The sequence below is a fragment of the Littorina saxatilis genome, linkage group LG6, assembly GCF_037325665.1.
Source record: "Littorina saxatilis isolate snail1 linkage group LG6, US_GU_Lsax_2.0, whole genome shotgun sequence".
In the NCBI taxonomy this organism is placed as follows: domain Eukaryota; kingdom Metazoa; phylum Mollusca; class Gastropoda; order Littorinimorpha; family Littorinidae; genus Littorina; species Littorina saxatilis.
This window is the reverse complement of record NC_090250.1, coordinates 16,970,445-16,985,274: the sequence shown is the minus strand read 5'-3', so window position 1 is coordinate 16,985,274 and position 14,830 is coordinate 16,970,445. Positions and strand designations below refer to the sequence as shown.

At 42.4% G+C, this 14,830-nt stretch overlaps 1 protein-coding gene across 2 annotated transcripts; it reads left to right on the top strand.

Annotated features, from left to right (window-relative positions):
• Positions 1 to 1,324: 1,324 nt before the first annotated feature.
• On the top strand, positions 1,325 to 13,013 carry LOC138968146 (uncharacterized). 2 transcript variants are annotated; one of them, XM_070340711.1, is made up of 4 exons: positions 1,325 to 1,458; positions 7,044 to 7,146; positions 8,763 to 8,857; positions 11,316 to 13,013. In XM_070340711.1, exons 1-4 carry the CDS (start codon positions 1,416 to 1,418, stop codon positions 11,402 to 11,404), a joined length of 330 nt encoding a protein of 109 aa, XP_070196812.1. In that variant the 5' UTR covers positions 1,325 to 1,415; the 3' UTR covers positions 11,405 to 13,013. The 2 variants fall into 2 exon arrangements, with proteins under 2 accessions (XP_070196812.1, XP_070196811.1); XM_070340710.1 differs by having other exon boundaries at positions 8,763 to 8,884.
• Positions 13,014 to 14,830: the final 1,817 nt, after the last annotated feature.

Here is a 14,830-nt window from a genome sequence, read left to right as displayed (position 1 = left end):
TAATGTATGCTGTTGTAGTACACTTGTGTTGTTGTTGTACCTATTCAACTTGTTGATTTATGTGCTGGAAATGTTTCTATGTTAGAAAGAGAGAGAGAGAGAGAGAGAGAGAGAGAGAGAGAGAGAGAGAGAGAGAGAGAGAGAGAGAGAGAGAGAGAGAGAGAGAGAGAGAGAGAGAGAGAGAGAGAGAGAAAATGAGACCCAATAATGTCTCAATTTCGTGATTTAATTGTTGATCTGCTTATACATAGTTTGTGCCGTGGAACGATAGAGCAGGATTGATAGCCGATAATGTATGTTAGCACTGTAAACTTGTTTGTCGTTGCACCTATCCATATTGTTAATTCATGCGCTGGATATGTTTTTAGGTTTGAGAGAATGAGAGACTGGGGAGAGTGAGAGAAAGAGAGTGAGAGAGAGTGAGAGCGTGCGTGCGTTCGTGTGAGTGTATGTTAGAGAGAAAGAGATTGTCCATGAATACAAACACACGGCATGTATTACTGACACCCCCCCCCCCCCCACACCCCGTTGAAATGAACCTTGTGTGTTTAATCAATAAAATGTCTTACGTCTTACGTCCTCTCTCTCTCTCTCTCTCTCTCTCTCTCTCTCTCTCTCTCTTTGGCAAAGTTTTCACAAAACGTAGCTTTACTGCTGCTTGCTTGTGACCTGGCACAGGCTACTGCGCCCGAATTTGCGTGTTATCTCTAATTTTATATATAAAAGCTAGGGTCACACGGCAGCGATTCAATCGTGCGATTCGTTCCATACGAGAAGATCGCCAATTAACCAGCATACTGCAACCCATCACACAGCTTATGCACAACGCGAGAGTAGATGATTTTTGGAGTTGCGGGTCCTGCTAATGTTCAAACATCGCGCGCTCTCACCTTTTCTAACAAATACTTTTAATATTAGGCCTTCACGAGAAAGTAATTACGCAGACAGTTGCATCTGATGGTTCCCAAACCGTATTATACGCCTAAAATGTATCCTTTGTATCTGATTAAGAAACTGTTCTTCCGAAAAGTTTTGAATCGACGAAGTTACGCTGTTCGATGCTGTTTGCCATTTTTGTTTCAAGTCACGGCGTGAAGGCCTCAACGGTGCGTTCTGATTGGTCCTCGCCTTCGATTGACCCGCAGAGAATAGAGCAGGATCTATCGTCCGAAGCTACGAGAGAATCGCTTGCGAGTGACTCGTAGCTCGATCGCAGCTCGATCTTATGCGAAAATCGGTTACGGGGAAGGGGGGGGGGGGGGGGGGGGACAAACCTTCGTGTGTGACGGCCCCATAAGTGAGTCGAACTCGAGACTTCCGAGCAGCTTCCTGTTTGCGTGCATCTGGATAACTGTCGAGCACATTTTGCTGCATAACTTTCTACGACTTAAAGAAACGCTTAGCTATCAACTGACATGGAGAAGCGTGTTCTCTGCCTCGCATTGCTGATGCTTTCGGGTAAGTTACACACTGCCCGTTCTATCAATAAGTACGCAAGGGATTTAAACATTGCGGCTACTAAGTGTTGTACCTTACAAACACCTTTAGAAAAACGGAACAGTTCTCTAAACCTCTGGCACCGGGTTTTTTTCTGATTTTTGTTAACAGACACCTGTAAACCTGTTGACATTAATCCAGCAAGAAATACTCGGAAAGTATCGTGAAACAGGCGAGATCACGATTGACTATATTTCTTAATTTCTATGTTCATGTCATTTTGCTTTATTTTATTTATTTTATGTTAATTCATTTAACTTTGTTTCATTTCTTCTTTCCTTCTTCTTTTTGTTTGTTCATGCTTTTGTGTACTTTTTTCTCCTTCTTTTTTGGGCCTGGGTGGGTGGGTGTGGGGGAGGAGGGGGTGTCTAGGCACACAAGGAATTTTGTTTGTTTGCTTAACGCCCAGCCGACCACGAAGGGCCATATCAGGGCGGTGCTGCTTTGACATATAACGTGCGCCACACACAAGACAGAAGTCGCAGAACAGGCTTCATGTCTCACCCAGTCACATTATTCTGACACCGGACCAACCAGTCCTAGCACTAACCCCATAATGCCAGACGCCAGGCGGAGCAGCCACTAGATTGCCAATTTTAAAGTCTTAGGTATTACCCGGCCGGGGTTCGAACCCACGACCTCCCGATCGCGGGGCGGACGCCTTACCATTAGGCCACCGTGCCGGTAGGCACACAAGGAAGGGTGATCTTATCCCAAGAAGAACCCTCGACAGTTCTGTGGTTGCTTTCGTACAAGCGACGGAGATTATCTTTGCACAATCACGAACTGAACACGTGCATGTTTCTTCCTTACATTCTATACTTCGCTCCCCCTTCATCTTTTCTTCCTTACATTCTATACTTCGCTCCCCCTTCATTTTTTCTTCCTTACATTCTATACTTCGCTCCCCCTTCACCTTTTCTTCCTTACATTCTATACTTCGCTCCCCCTTCATCTTTTCTTCCTTACATTCTATACTTCGCTCCCCCTTCATCTTTTCTTCCTTACATTCTATACTTCGCTCCCCCTTCACCTTTTCTTCCTTACATTCTATACTTCGCTCCCCCTTCATCTTTTCTTCCTTACATTCTATACTTTGCTCCCCCTTCATCTTTTCTTCCTTACATTCTATACTTCGCTCCCCCTTCATCTTTTCTTCCTTACATTCTATACTTCGCTCCCCCTTCATCTTTTCTTCCTTACATTCTATACTTCGCTCCCCCTTCATCTTTTCTTCCTTACATTCTATACTTCGCTCCCCCTTCATCTTTTCTTCCTTACATTCTATACTTCGCTCCCCCTTCATCTTTTCTTCCTTACATTCTATACTTCGCTCCCCCTTCATCTTTTCTTCCTTACATTCTATACTTCGCTCCCCCTTCATCTTTTCTTCCTTACATTCTATACTTCGCTCCCCCTTCATCTTTTCTTCCTTTCATTCTATACTTCGCTCCCCCTTCATCTTTTCTTCCTTACATTCTATACTTCGCTCCCCCTTCATCTTTTCTTCCTTACATTCTATACTTCGCTCCCCCTTCACCTTTTCTTCCTTACATTCTATACTTCGCTCCCCCTTCACCTTTTCTTTCTTACATTCTATACTTCGCTCCCCCTTCATCTTTTCTTCCTTACATTCTATACTTCGCTCCCCCTTCATCTTTTCTCTATACTTCGCTCCCCCTTCATCTTTTCTTCCTTACATGCTATACTTCGCTCCCCCTTCATCTTTTCTTCCTTACATGCTATACTTCGCTCCCCCTTCATCTTTTCTTCCTTACATGCTATACTTCGCTCCCCCTTCATCTTTTCTTCCTTTCATTCTATACTTCGCTCCCCCTTCATCTTTTCTTCCTTACATTCTATACTTCGCTCCCCCTTCATCTTTTCTTCCTTACATTCTATACTTCGCTCCCCCTTCATCTTTTCTTCCTTACATTCTATACTTCGCTCCCCCTTCATCTTTTCTTCCTTACATTCTATACTTCGCTCCCCCTTCATCTTTTCTTCCTTACATTCTATACTTCGCTCCCCCTTCATCTTTTCTTCCTTACATTCTATACTTCGCTCCCCCTTCATCTTTTCTTCCTTACATTCTATACTTCGCTCCCCCTTCATCTTTTCTTCCTTACATTCTATACTTTGCTCCCCCTTCATCTTTTCTTCCTTACATTCTATACTTCGCTCCCCCTTCATCTTTTCTTCCTTACATTCTATACTTCGCTCCCCCTTCATCTTTTCTTCCTTACATTCTATACTTCGCTCCCCCTTCATCTTTTCTTCCTTACATTCTATACTTCGCTCCCCCTTCATCTTTTCTTCCTTACATTCTATACTTCGCTCCCCCTTCATCTTTTCTTCCTTACATTCTATACTTCGCTCCCCCTTCATCTTTTCTTCCTTTCATTCTATACTTCGCTCCCCCTTCATCTTTTCTTCCTTACATTCTATACTTCGCTCCCCCTTCATCTTTTCTTCCTTACATTCTATACTTCGCTCCCCCTTCATCTTTTCTTCCTTTCATTCTATACTTCGCTCCCCCTTCATCTTTTCTTCCTTACATTCTATACTTCGCTCCCCCTTCATCTTTTCTTCCTTACATTCTATACTTCGCTCCCCCTTCATCTTTTCTTCCTTACATTCTATACTTCGCTCCCCCTTCATCTTTTCTTCCTTTCATTCTATACTTCGCTCCCCCTTCATCTTTTCTTCCTTACATTCTATACTTCGCTCCCCCTTCATCTTTTCTTCCTTACATTCTATACTTCGCTCCCCCTTCATCTTTTCTTCCTTTCATTCTATACTTCGCTCCCCCTTCATCTTTTCTTCCTTACATTCTATACTTCGCTCCCCCTTCATCTTTTCTTCCTTACATTCTATACTTCGCTCCCCCTTCATCTTTTCTTCCTTACATTCTATACTTCGCTCCCCCTTCATCTTTTCTTCCTTTCATTCTATACTTCGCTCCCCCTTCACCTTTTCTTCCTTACATTCTATACTTCGCTCCCCCTTCATCTTTTCTTCCTTACATTCTATACTTCGCTCCCCCTTCACCTTTTCTTCCTTACATTCTATACTTCGCTCCCCCTTCATCTTTTCTTCCTTACATTCTATACTTCGCTCCCCCTTCATCTTTTCTTCCTTTCATTCTATACTTCGCTCCCCCTTCATCTTTTCTTCCTTACATTCTATACTTCGCTCCCCCTTCATCTTTTCTTCCTTACATTCTATACTTCGCTCCCCCTTCATCTTTTCTTCCTTACATTCTATACTTCGCTCCCCCTTCATCTTTTCTTCCTTACATTCTATACTTCGCTCCCCCTTCATCTTTTCTTCCTTTCATTCTATACTTCGCTCCCCCTTCATCTTTTCTTCCTTACATTCTATACTTCGCTCCCCCTTCATCTTTTCTTCCTTACATTCTATACTTCGCTCCCCCTTCATCTTTTCTTCCTTACATTCTATACTTCGCTCCCCCTTCATCTTTTCTTCCTTTCATTCTATACTTCGCTCCCCCTTCATCTTTTCTTCCTTACATTCTATACTTCGCTCCCCCTTCATCTTTTCTTCCTTTCATTCTATACTTCGCTCACCCTTCATCTTTTCTTCCTTTCATTCTATACTTCGCTCCCCCTTCACCTTTTCTTCCTTACATTCTATACTTCGCTCCCCCTTCATCTTTTCTTCCTTACATTCTATACTTCGCTCCCCCTTCATCTTTTCTTCCTTTTATTCTATACTTCGCTCCCCCTTCATCTTTTCTTCCTTACATTCTATACTTCGCTCCCCCTTCACCTTTTCTTCCTTACATTCTATACTTCGCTCCCCCTTCATCTTTTCTTCCTTACATTCTATACTTCGCTCCCCCTTCATCTTTTCTTCCTTACATTCTATACTTCGCTCCCCCTTCATTTTTTCTTCCTTTCAATCTATACTTCGCTCCCCCTTCATCTTTTCTTCCTTACATTCTATACTTCGCTCCCCCTTCATCTTTTCTTCCTTACATTCTATACTTCGCTCCCCCTTCATCTTTTCTTCCTTACATTCTATACTTCGCTCCCCCTTCACCTTTTCTTCCTTACATTCTATACTTCGCTCCCCCTTCATCTTTTCTTCCTTTCATTCTATACTTCGCTCCCCCTTCATCTTTTCTTCCTTACATTCTATACTTCGCTCCCCCTTCATCTTTTCTTCCTTACATTCTATACTTCGCTCCCCCTTCACCTTTTCTTCCTTACATTCTATACTTCGCTCCCCCTTCATCTTTTCTTCCTTTCATTCTATACTTCGCTCCCCCTTTATCTTTTCTTCCTTACATTCTATACTTCGCTCCCCCTTCATCTTTTCTTCCTTACATTCTATACTTCGCTCCCCCTTCATCTTTTCTTCCTTTCATTCTATACTTCGCTCCCCCTTCATCTTTTCTTCCTTACATTCTATACTTCGCTCCCCCTTCACCTTTTCTTCCTTACATTCTATACTTCGCTCCCCCTTCATCTTTTCTTCCTTTCTCACTTCCCTCGTTCGTTCCTTTAACATCCACAAACAGAACCCATTTCTATTCAAATGTTGTGTGCGTCCTTCAATTCCTTCCTTCTCATATGTTTCCTTCCTTCCTTTCTTCCTTCCTTCCTTCCTTCCTTCCTTCCTTCCTTCCTTCCTTCCATCTTTCCTTCCTTCCTTCCTTCCTTTCTTCCTTCCTTCCTTCCTTCCTTCCTTCCTTTCTTCCTTCCTTCCTTCCTTTCTTCCTTTCTTTCTTTCTTCCTTCCTTCCTTCCTTTCTTTCTTCCTTCCTTCTTTTCTTTCTTCCTTCCTTCCTTTCTTTCTTCCTTCATTCCTTTCTTCCTTTCTTCCTTCCTTCCTTCCTTCCTTCCTTTCTTCCTTTCTTCCTTCCTTTCTTCCTTCCTTCCTTCCTTTCTTCCTTCCTTCCTTCCTTCCTTCCTTTCTTCCTTCCTTCCTTTCTTCCTTTATTCCTTCCTTCCTTCCTTTCTTCCTTCCTTCCTTCCTTCCTTTCTTCCTTCCTTTCTTCCTTCCTTCCTTCCTTTCTTCCTTCCTTCCTTCCTTTCTTCCTTCCTTCCTTCCTTCCTTCCTTCCTTCCTTCCTTCCTTCCTTCCTTCCTTCCTTCCTTCCTTCATTTCTTTCTTCCTTCCTTCCTTCCTTCCTTCCTTCCTTCCTTTCTTCCTTCCTTCCTTCCTTTCTTCCTTCCTTCCTTCCTTTCTTACTTCCTTTCTTCCTTCCTTCCTTTCTTCCTTTCTTCCTTCCTTCCTTCCTTTCTTCCTTCCTTCCTTCATTTCTTCCTTCCTTTCTTCCTTCCTTCCTTTCTTTCTTTCTTCCTTCCTTCATTCCTTCCTTCCTTTCTTCCTTCCTTCCTTCCTTCCTTTCTTCCTTCCTTCCTTCCTTCCTTCCTTTCTTCCTTCCTTCCTTCCTTCCTTCCTTCTTTTCTTCCTTCCTTCCTTCCGAACAGCCGAATAGGTTGACGGGACATTAAAAACCAAAGAACCAATCCTTCCTGTCTCTCTTCTTCCTTTCGTCCTTCTTTTCTTTCGCTAGGTTACACTGCCAGAGGAGGTGACTGCGACACGACCGAAGCAGATGACTGTGTGGAAAGTATTCCAACCGTCAGCAACCAAACAAGCCACCAAGAACTTTGCAGGTGGGTTAATTATTCTCTACAGTTGGGTACCATATTGTGTGACAGGCATGTTCAGTCCTTCAAATGCCTATGACGTATATTAGATAGCAACTAGAATGTAGTCTCTTTACTTTGTTTCAGTAATACTCCAGTTCGATAATGATACAGACATGCAAGAAAAAAACATTGTATTAAATTGTATATGTGTTTTTCTTATTTTTTTCCAATAATTATTGTTAGTGTTCAACTCCATGTCACAACTTCTGGTTTTTATGTTACGAAGTTGTACTTTGAAACCCTTGTAATTTACTGAACATAGAAAAACAAACTGTGCAAGTATTTCTAATTCTTTTTTTGAAGGCCAAGGCTAAAAATGGAACAAATATTAGTTATTGAATTTAGATAAGGGGGAGGAGGGACTCTACCGACTGAGCTATTTTGTCGCACTGTAGTAAAGGGAGATTTTAACTTCAAATATTACACTTGAGTTCTCGAGCGTGGCGACGACTCAGTGACTCGAGTTTCCGAGTCTCTCCGTTCGTATTTGTGTACTGTTCTCCATATCTAACTGTTCTGGGCTAGTTCAGTAACTCACCCTACGCTCCCGGTCACTTCGTATAAGTTTGGAAAGCAATATCAAATAGCGATAATTTCAAGCGAGACCGACATTATTGATACAAAATGCATTGACCAATCGCCGAAAGGCGCATGAAAGGATATCCCAAAATCCTCTATTCTCGATGACATACTAAGGAGTTAGCGGTTCGGGAGAACGACGATCTATGGACAGTTTATCATATAAAGGGAAGCAAGTGGTTAAAAACGGGCGTCGATAGAGCCAATGAAGAATGTTATCTACTTGTAGTATTTCATCCACTTGTGCTTGAGCCTATTTCTTTGCAGTATGGGAATCACCGTTTTGGCGCTGTCTCAACGCTGCGTGTGACGGTGTCACGATTTCATCTTTCGCCTGTGTACATATTTCCCCCTCGACATATACTCAAGACTGAAATGTTGTTTCCTGGTAAAATTAAGAAGTGAAATTATTTATGGACGAAAAGCATGTCAGTTTCTTGCATGTGAAGAAAATTGGTGGTAATATTTAATAGATTTCACCCCCAAAATCGAATTCTTCGAAAACGTGTACTAAGTGGTTACGTCCCTTGAGTTAGAAGGAAACATTTTAGGATGAATCAAATTTCTAAGTTAAATAAAACAAATTGGTTGGACAAATTTGGCCCCATGAATGTAAGGTACACAAGGTCGCTCATCAGTACTATCGAAGGGTGTTTTTTTGTTCAGTGTAGAGTTTATACTAGATCAACGAGGCCGAGAAGCGAAATATCAACACGGCGAAAGATGAAAACGTCACACCGGGCCTCCGTATCCCAGCACACACACACACACATAACTTATGAATAACTTCTTTGCAGTGTGGGAATCACCGTTTTGCGCTGTCTCAACGCTGCATGTGACGGGCCTCCGTATCCCAGCACACACACACACATAACTTATGCATAACTTCTTTGCAGTGTGGGAATCAGCTTTTTGCGCTGTCTCAACGCAGCGTGTGACGGCCCTCCGTATCCCAGCACACACACACACACACACATAACTTATGCATAACTTCTTTGCAGTGTGGGAATCAGCTTTTTGCGCTGTCTCAACGCAGCGTGTGACGGCCCTCCGTATCCCAGCCAATATCAGCTTTACGTAGATGGGATGAAGAGAGGTATGGCGTCAGCAGGAATAGAGTGTGGTAAGAATAGACGAATTCCGACGGGTGTGTCGGAAACACGCTTCTGTCCACGTGTTTCATTCACACCCCTCGCTAGTGATTGGCCCCTAGCCCTTCCAATGTTTGGCAGAGGTTTTGAAAGAAAAGGTCACGTTTCCACAACGGAGTTATTTCCGAAAATCGTCTATTTACTGCCGTATGATACGACGAAGAATTTGCACAGGGTTCCCACAGGTAGAGAGTTTTATTTTTGTTGAACTTAAAAATCAAAGTGTTATTTTCTAAGAAGAGATCAGGAGTTTGTGAAATTTGAGAAGAGTTATGAAAATGTGAGGAGATGATTTAGAGAAGCCTATGAGGAAAGTTCGGAATATTTGAACAAAGTTTCGCGAATATTGAATATTACGATATGAAATCTTATCTTACCTTAGAATTACATTACCATACCATGAGTATGTTATCTTACCTTAACATACCTAGCCCAGTATTGGCTGATCTCTTAATCTATCCCTGAAAAAAACATGCCCTTACCCCTTGCACTAACTCAGCATACCCTACTTCAGCTTTCCTAGTTACCCCCCGCGGGTTAGGGGGAAGAATTTACCCGATGCTCCCCAGTATGTCGTAAGAGGCGACTAACGGATTCTGTTTCTCCTTTTATTACCCTTGTTAAGTGTTTCTTGCATCGAATATAGTCAATGTTTGTAAAGATTTTAGTCAAGCAGTATGTAAGAAATGTTAAGTCCTTTGTACTGGAAACTTGCATTCTCCCAGTAAGGTCATATATTGTACTACGTTGCAAGCCCCTGGAGCAATTTTTTGATTAGTGCTTTTGTGAACAAGAAACAATTAATTAACAAGTGGCTCTATCCCATCTCCCCCCCTTTCCCCGTCGCGATCTAACCTTCGTGGTTGAAAACGACGTTAAACACCAAATAAAGAAAGAAAGCTTTCCTAGTTAATTTTCCGAATCCTTTACAATACGTCCAACCTTTCCAAACCCTACATTACCTGAACTTATCTTACCTCACTCTACCTTACACGCCCATACCTTACCTTACCTATACCTTACCCTATACATACCTTACCTTACCTATACCTTACCTTATACATACCTTACCAGGGCTCCCCAAAGTGCGCGTCCCTGCGTCCTATACGCACTAGAATATTGACGGGCCCAGTGGCGTGGTGGTAAGACGTCGGCCTCCTAATCGGAAGGTCGTGTGTTCGAATCCCGGTCGCTGCCGCCTGGTGGGTTAAAAGTGGAGATTTTTCCGATCTCCCAGGTCAACTTATGTGCAGATCTGCTCATGACTTAACACCCTTCGTGTGTACACGCAAGCACAAGACCAAGTGCGCACGGAAAAGATCCTGTAATCCATGTCAGAGTTCGGTGGGTTATAGAAACACGAAAATACCCAGCATGAGAGATGTTCAACGTGCGGGCTACTTCACCTGCCTTGACCTCTCACCAATTCATTGTAAAGCGCTTGGAGAACGTCAAGCGCTCTATAAATCTCACATATTATTATTATTATAGAAGCCGAAAACACATGCTAGAAATTGATGGAGGGGGTAGCACTAAATTTTAAAAGAGAGGGTTCACGGACGCACTAAATGTCCTTTTTACATTTAGTCAAGTTTTGACTAAATGTTTTAACATAGAGGGGGAATCGAGACGAGGGTCGTGGTGTATGTGTGTGTGTGTGTGTGTGTGTGTGTGTGTGTGTGTGTGTGTGTGTGTGTGTGTGTGTGTGTGTGTGTGTGTCTGTCTGTCTGTCTGTCTGTCTGTCTGTCTGTCTGTCTGTGCGTGTGTGTAGAGCGATTCAGACCAAACTACTGGACCGATCTTTATGAAATTTGACATGAGAGTTCCTGGGAAAGTATGCAGTGGGGGTCCATGGACCCTCTATAAATTGAAAGTGGACGTCCCGGGACCCCCTAGGGGCGGCGTCCGTGTACATTACCTGCCTTTACCTTACTTTATCTTACCATACCTGACGTACATTAAGCGTACCATTCCTTGACTTACCTTACCATATCATACCTTTATTGACCTTACCTTACTGTACCTCAATCAACCTTACCTTACTGTACCTTTATTTGCATTATCTTACCTTAACTTACCTTTCCTTACTGTACCTCACCTCATAGTACCTTACCTTACCTGACGTGCCGTATTTAATCGTACCATTCCTTACCTTACCGTATCATACCTTTATTGACCTTACTTTACTCTACCTTTATGTACGTTATCTTACCTTCATTTACCTTTCCTTACCGTACCTCACCTCACCTCACCTCACCTCACCTCACCTCACCTCACCTCACCTCACCTCACCTCACCTTACCTTACCTTACCTTACATCATACCTTACCTTACCTCACCTTACCTTACCTTACCTTACCTTATACATTACCTTACCTTACCTTACCTTATTTGATTCTACAGATTACACTAGGGCTGGAGCCAGCAGCCTACAGACGTGGACAGGGGTCATCGTGCTGGTCGCTGCTGTTGGCCTTCTCCTCCGAGGATGACTGACCATACCCCCAACTGTTTTCCTTCATTTTGTCTGTCTCCATGTTTGAGACGCGTTTTCGTTTGTTTTGTTATTTTGATTTTTGTTATTAATTTTTGCTTTTTTGCTTGCTTTTTTTTTTTACATTCACACGCTGATTTTTATTTATAGTTTTTCCCTTTTCCGAAGCTAAAGATTGTTTGTTTGTTTCTTATTCATTTTATGTTCTATATTATCCCAATGCTTTTTTTTTGGGGGGGGGGGGAGGGGGGTTCTCATCTGAAAATAAACCTTGCCAATCATCACCAAGATAAGCTATTCACCCCAATTATATTCTCTTTTTCCTCAAATGAGTTTCTAGTAATCCATGTCAGGGTTCGGTGGGTTATAAGAAACACGAAAATACCAAGCATGCATCACCCGAAAGCGGCGTATGACTGCCTATAAATGGCGGGGTAAAAAGGGTCATACAGGTAAAAACCTACTGGTGCCAAAAAAACACACACGAGTGTTTATGGGATCGTTTCAGCCCACGAAAAAGATAAAAATAAGATTTACTTGTTCAACAAGATGTAGATCTTTGATATTTGGTAGAATTTGGTAGATTTTGCGGACTTTTTTTTCTTTCTTGCTTTCTTTCTCTGATTTATTTTCTTTCCCTTACCTTACCTTACCTTACCCTACCTTACCTTACCCTACCTTACACTACCTTACCTTACCCTACCTTACACTACTTTCCCTTACCTTACCTTACCTTACCTTACCTTACCTTACACTACCTTACCTTACACTACTTTACCTTACCTTACCTTACCTTACCCTACCTTACCTTACCTTACCTTACCTTGCCCTACCTTACCTTACACTACCTTACCTTACCCTACCTTACCTTCCCTTACCTTAACTTACCTTACACTACCTTACCTTTCTTTACCCTACCTTATCTTACCATACCTTACCTTACCCTACCTTACCTTACACTACCTAACCTTACGCTACCTAACCTTACCCTACCTTACCTTACCCTACCTTACCTTACCCTACCTTACCTTACACTACCTTACCTTACACTACCTTACCTTACACTACCTAACCTTACCCTACCTTACCTTACACTAACTAACCTTATCCTACCTTACCTTACTCTAACTTACCTTACACTACCTTACCTTACACTACCTTACCTTACACTACCTAACCTTACCCTACCTTACCTTACCTTACCTTACCTTACCCTACCTTACCCTACCTTACCTTACACTACCTTACCTTACACTACCTAACCTTACCCTACCCTACCTTACCTTACCTTACCTTACACTACCTTACCTTACACTACCTTACCTTACACTACCTTACCTTACCCTACCTTACCTTACCTTACATTACCTTACCCTACCTTACCTTACCTTACCTTACACTACCAAACCTAACCTTACCTTACCCTACGTGTATTTTGTTGTTTGTGTGTGCGTGGTGTGTGCATGCGCACCTATTTTGTTAATGTGCACTTATGCTATTGTGACCTCGTGTTAACATCATTATGAATCGATCTCTGAGTAACTATGCTCTTTGATTTTTTCAAATTAAAAAACAAAGCTCATTTTCTACGTTGTAAGGAAAATGTATCTGTGTGTTGTCTTTCTCTGTCTGTAAGCGCTTAGTCTGCTCGAACTTTGTTCTGAGTTTTCACTGAAACTACACCAGAAACATTGTTTAATTGAAAATATAAGAATTTGAGTAAGAAAAAGAAATTACCCATGAAGAAGGATGCTCACCGCTCAAAATAAGATAAAAGAAGAAAAAAAGGAGAAAAAAAACAGCACTAGCAGTAACATCTACGGCAGCAGCAAAAACATTGGATAGGTTGAAATTGAGATGCGTTGATATTTCAACGAATCAGATCCCGCGGTTCGTTCTCTCCCCTTCGGTTGGCACCAAGTTTCGGTTCGAGCATCTCAGCCCTGTTCTGCGTTTATCGATGAAGGTTAGGATTTCTTTGATTTGACCATAGACCAAATAGCCTGGACCGCCAACTCGTCACGTGACCCTTCGAGGTTACGACGCCGCCTTTCAAGGGCGCTTAGCGTCCGGTTTGAAAGGCCAGCGATTCGAAGACAGTGAAAAGAAAGCACGCTCCAGTTATTTGTGACAATGGGAGGTGACAATGAACTGGATTTTCCGAAACTCCAAACTAAACTTAACAAAACTCATCGAAAAACATGTTCCATATGCATTTTTGCTGAGTTTATTTTAGCATTTTCAGAACTTACCTCGGCAACTTCGTCCATGTTTACAATCGACACCGGATATCACGTCCCCCTGATTTCTGAAAGGCTTGTAAGCGTAGGTTCCTAAATGCGAGAGGCCGCTACCTCGTAATAGAGAGAAAGAGCGGAGAGAGAGCTAGTTGGCGGTCCAGGATAAATGGTCTATGATTTGACATTGCCCAAGGGTCCAGGACAAATGTCAAAGCGAAAGAAAATCAAGTTGATCTTTTAAATGAAGACACACTTTATCAGCGGCATTTTCTGACACAAATGTTCATACGTACGTGCACGTTTAACTTAAATCTAAGACAGACAGATTCTTTCAGCAGAGTGCGCACACATACACACACACACACACACACACACACACACACAGACACACACACACACACACACACACACAAACACACAAACACACAAACGCTCACACACACGTAAACACATACGCACGTGCACGCACGCACACACACACACACACACACACACACACACACACACACCCACCCACCACACACACACACACACTCACACCCACACACACACACACACACACGCACAGCGTTCCCAACACCCCCCCCCCCCCAACAACAACAAAAAGCCCCTCAACTGTATTTACTTATTTTTCTTCTCTTGTTTGTGTTTGTATCTGACACACCTTATAATATAATTATATTCAATATTTTGACGCTAGCAATACCACCTTTCGTTCCAAGTCCGATAACTGAAGCCAATCCGTTCATCAATCAAAAAGAATCATTTTTCTAGCAAGAGTTCTCGGCCTTGCCACGAGTGACAGGAGTTCATTGATTTCTTTCTGCATCATCGACACAACTGCTGCTCTATTTTGTTTAACTGTCAAACAAAGTAACCTGCTTCGTTGGGCTCATAGTAAAACTCGCTTAAAGGGTAACTGAGCTTCAAATCGCGATATGTGAGATGAGAGGGAACAGGTGGGTTGATCGGGGGCGGTATGGTGCGCGTGTGTGTGTGTGTGTGTGTGTGTGTATGTGTGTGTATGTGTGTGTTATGTGCGTGTGTGTTATGTGTGTGTGTGTGCTTGTGTGTGTGTGTGTATGTGTGTGTTATGTGCATTATGTGTGCGTGTGCGTGTGTGTGTGTGTGTGTGTGTGTGTGTGTGAACAGGTTAATCCGTTTAAGTAAAATTGTGACATTCT

What these genes read in the sequence shown, in the direction of transcription:
- LOC138968146 (XM_070340710.1), top strand. Translation starts at nt 1,416, where the DNA reads ATGGAGAAGCGTGTTCTCTGCCTCGCATTGCTGATGCTTTCGG. An exon ending in AGCCACCAAGAACTTTGCAG is followed by an intron (nt 7,147 to 8,762) that starts GTGGGTTAATTA and finishes ACTTCTTTGCAG; the next exon opens with TGTGGGAATCAGCTTTTTGC. An exon ending in GTCAGCAGGAATAGAGTGTG is followed by an intron (nt 8,885 to 11,315) that starts GTAAGAATAGAC and finishes TTGATTCTACAG; the next exon opens with ATTACACTAGGGCTGGAGCC.